The sequence below is a fragment of the Mandrillus leucophaeus genome, unplaced genomic scaffold (genome assembly GCF_000951045.1).
Source record: "Mandrillus leucophaeus isolate KB7577 unplaced genomic scaffold, Mleu.le_1.0 Scaffold22, whole genome shotgun sequence".
Taxonomy (NCBI): domain Eukaryota; kingdom Metazoa; phylum Chordata; class Mammalia; order Primates; family Cercopithecidae; genus Mandrillus; species Mandrillus leucophaeus.
The window spans coordinates 2,769,232-2,772,493 of record NW_012102254.1 but is presented as its reverse complement, the minus strand read 5'-3'; the positions used below and the strand labels follow the sequence as shown (position 1 = coordinate 2,772,493).

The window sequence follows — 3,262 nt, the reverse complement described above, 5'->3', positions numbered from 1 at the left end:
AAAAAAAAAAAAAAAATTCCACTGTATGTATATGCCACATTTTGTTTATCCACTCATCTATTTTAACTTAGGTTTTAGATATTTTCCTCTTTTACCAATAGGAATCTTCTTTTTTTTTTTTTTTTGTAAGAGAGAGTTTCACTCTTATTACCCAGGCTGGCGTGCAATGGCACAATCTCAACTCACTGCAACCTCCGCCTCCCAGGTTCAAGCGATTCTCCTGCCTCAGCCTCCCGAGTAGCCAGGATTACAGATACCTGCCACCATTCCCGGTTAAATTTTTGTCGTTTTAGTAGAGACCAGGTTTCACCATGTTGGTCAGGCTGGTCTTGCACTCCTGACCTCAGGTGATCCACCTGCCTCAGCCTCCCAGAATGCTGGGATTACAGGCCTGAGCCACAGCACCAGGCCTTGTTTTTTAAGACATAAGATTTCACTATGTTGCCCAGGTTGGAGTGCAATGGCTATACACAGGCACAATTATCACACACCACAGCCTCAAACTCCTGACCTCAAGTGATCCTCCCACCTCAGCCTCCAGAGGAGCTGAACACAGGCACATACAACCACACCTGGATTTAACCACCTTATTAGTCCATTTTTATTTTTTGAGATGGAGTCTCCTTCTGTCGCCCAGGCTGGAGTGCAGTGGCGAGATCTTGGTTCATTGCAACCTCCGCATCCCAGGTTCAAGTGATTCTCCTGCCTCAGCCTCCCAAGTAGCTGGGGTTACAGACAGGTGCGAGCACACCCGGCTAATTTTTGGTATTTTTAGTAGAGATGGGGTTTCACCATTTTGGTCAGGCCGATCTCAAACTCCTGACCTCAAGTGATCCACCTGCCTTGGCCTCCAGAAGTGCTAGAATTACAGGTATGAGACACTACGTCCGGGCCTTATTAGTCTTTCATAAGAACCACTTGACATTGCTGAATATCTCACTAATGTGTATTTTCTACATCATTGATTTTTGCTCTTTTATTATTTCCTTTTTTCGTTAGGTTTAATTTGGTGGTGTTTTTCTAACTTCTTGAGAAAGATGTTTGGACCACTGATTTCTAACCTTTCTCTTTTCCTAATATAAAGAAATAAATGTTCCTCTAGGCACAGCTTCTACTACATCTTTTAAAAGTTAATGTTGGCCGGGTGCAGTGGCTCACACCTGTACACCCAGCACTTTGGGAGGCCAAGGTGGGCGGATCACAAGGTCAAGAGATCAAAACCATCCTGGCCAACACGGTGAAACCCCATCTCTAATAAAAATACAAATATTAGTTGGGCATGGTGGCAGGCGCCTGTATTCCCAGCTACTCAGGAGGCTGAAGCAGGAGGATCTCTTGAACCCGGGAGGTGGAAGTGGCAGTGAGCTGAGATCACGCCACTACACTCCAGCCTGGGCAACAGAGACTCCATCTTAAAAACAAAACAAAACAAAAACAAATAAACAGCTGGTTATTCTGTTTAAGACTTTGAGGGGCCAGGCGCGGTGGCTCAAGCCTGTAATCCCAGCACTTTGGGAGGCCGAGGCGGGTGGATCACGAGGTCAGGAGATCGAGACTATCCTGGCTAACATGGTGAAACCCCGTCTCTACTAAAAATACAAAAAACTAGCCGGGCGTGGTGGCGGCCGCCTGTAGTCTCAGCTACTTGGGAGGCTGAGGCGGGAGAATGGTGTGAACCCGGGAGGCAGAGCTTGCAGTGAGCAGAGATCACGCCGCTGCACTCCAGCCTGGGAGCACAGCAAAAAAAAAAAAAAAAAAAAGACTTTGAGGATATGACATAAAATCCATATGGTATGATGTATGAGCTTATCCGTTCACAACGCAAAACCAACTTACCATCATCTTGTGAGGAAGAATATGGGTAAATGTGGTGGGAAGCTTTTGACTTCTCATCCGTAAATGTTCCCTGGAAAGCAAATGAACAAAAACCACAAAAATAAAGCACATGGCAAATGAACTATGGGATCCCAGATACAAATTCCATACAAATTCTAAAAGCATGGTTTTACTTATAGACTTTATTTAAAAAGTATTGCTTATTTTTAGTCAAATAAAAAAAATAGTGATTAACAACAATAAACCAAGAAATTGTCTACACAGTTTAGACTGCTGTATAGAAAAAGTAATTCGAGCATCCATTAGCTAGTTCTCTACAGATCTCTCTCTCTCTGGGTACCCATATCAGTAATATGGGTACTACTAATTCTTTTTTTTTTTTTTCCTGAAATGGAGTCTTGCTCTGTCACCTAGGCTGGAATGTGTGGCAGCACGATCTTGACTCACTGCAACCTTCTCTATCTCCTGGGTTCAAACAATTCTCCTGCCTCAGCCTCCTGAGTAGCTGGAATTACAGGCACCTGCCACCACACCTGGCTACTTTTTCTACTTTTAGTAGAGAGGGGGTTTCACCATGTTGGTCAGGCTGGTCTTGAACTCCTGACCTTAGGTGAGCCGCCTGCCTTGGCCTTCCAAAGTTCTGGGATTACAGGTGTGAGCCACTGTGTCTAGTCAGGTACTACTACTTCTTAAAATTACTTCCAAGGTCATCACAAATTATCATTATTTAAAGTGAATCAATGCCGTTTCTGGCCTTGAGCCATAAGCTAGGACTATGTGCAAGCATAACACAGAAATATTGTCAAGTTCAGTTTCAGACCACTGTGATAAAGCATTACAAAATTAGTTGCACAAATTTAGTTTCCTGACGTATATAAAAGTTACATTTATGGCCAGGTGTGCTGGCTCATGTCTGTAATCCTGGCACTGTGGGAGACTGAGCCGGTGGATCACTTGAGGTCAGGAGTTCGAGACCAGAGTGGCCAACACGGTGAAACCATGTCTCTACTAAAAATACAAAAATTAGCTGGTGTGGTGGCACATGCCTGTAATCCCAGCTATTTTGGAGGCTGAGGCAGAAGAATCACTTGAGCCCAGGAGGCAGAGCTTGCAGTGAGCCAAGATGGCACCACTAGTTTGGGGGACAAAGTGAGACTCCGTCTCAAAAAAATAAAAAATAAGTTACATTTAGGCCAGGCGCAGCTGCTCACACCTGTAATCCCAGCACTTTGGAAGGCTGAGGTGAAAGGATCACTTGAGCCTAGGAGTTCAAGACTAGTCTGGGCAACATGGTGAGACCTTGTCTCAAATTTAAAAATTAGCCAGGCAGGCTGGGCGCGGTGGCTCAAGCCTGTAATCCCAGCACTTTGGGAGGCCGAGACGGGCGGATCACGAGGTCAGGAGATTGAGACCATCCTGGCTAACA

General features: G+C 44.9%; 1 protein-coding gene across 2 annotated transcripts in view; it reads right to left on the bottom strand.

Moving 5' to 3' along the window:
* Window positions 1–3,262, bottom strand: part of SMARCC1 (SWI/SNF related, matrix associated, actin dependent regulator of chromatin, subfamily c, member 1) — a 226,385-nt gene that overhangs the window by 144,541 nt on the left and 78,582 nt on the right. For both annotated transcript variants that reach the window (XM_011981027.1, XM_011981028.1), the window contains exon 6: window positions 1,837–1,906. In XM_011981027.1, the coding sequence (XP_011836417.1) occupies window positions 1,837–1,906 (70 nt within the window). The remainder of the gene's footprint in view (window positions 1–1,836; window positions 1,907–3,262) is intronic.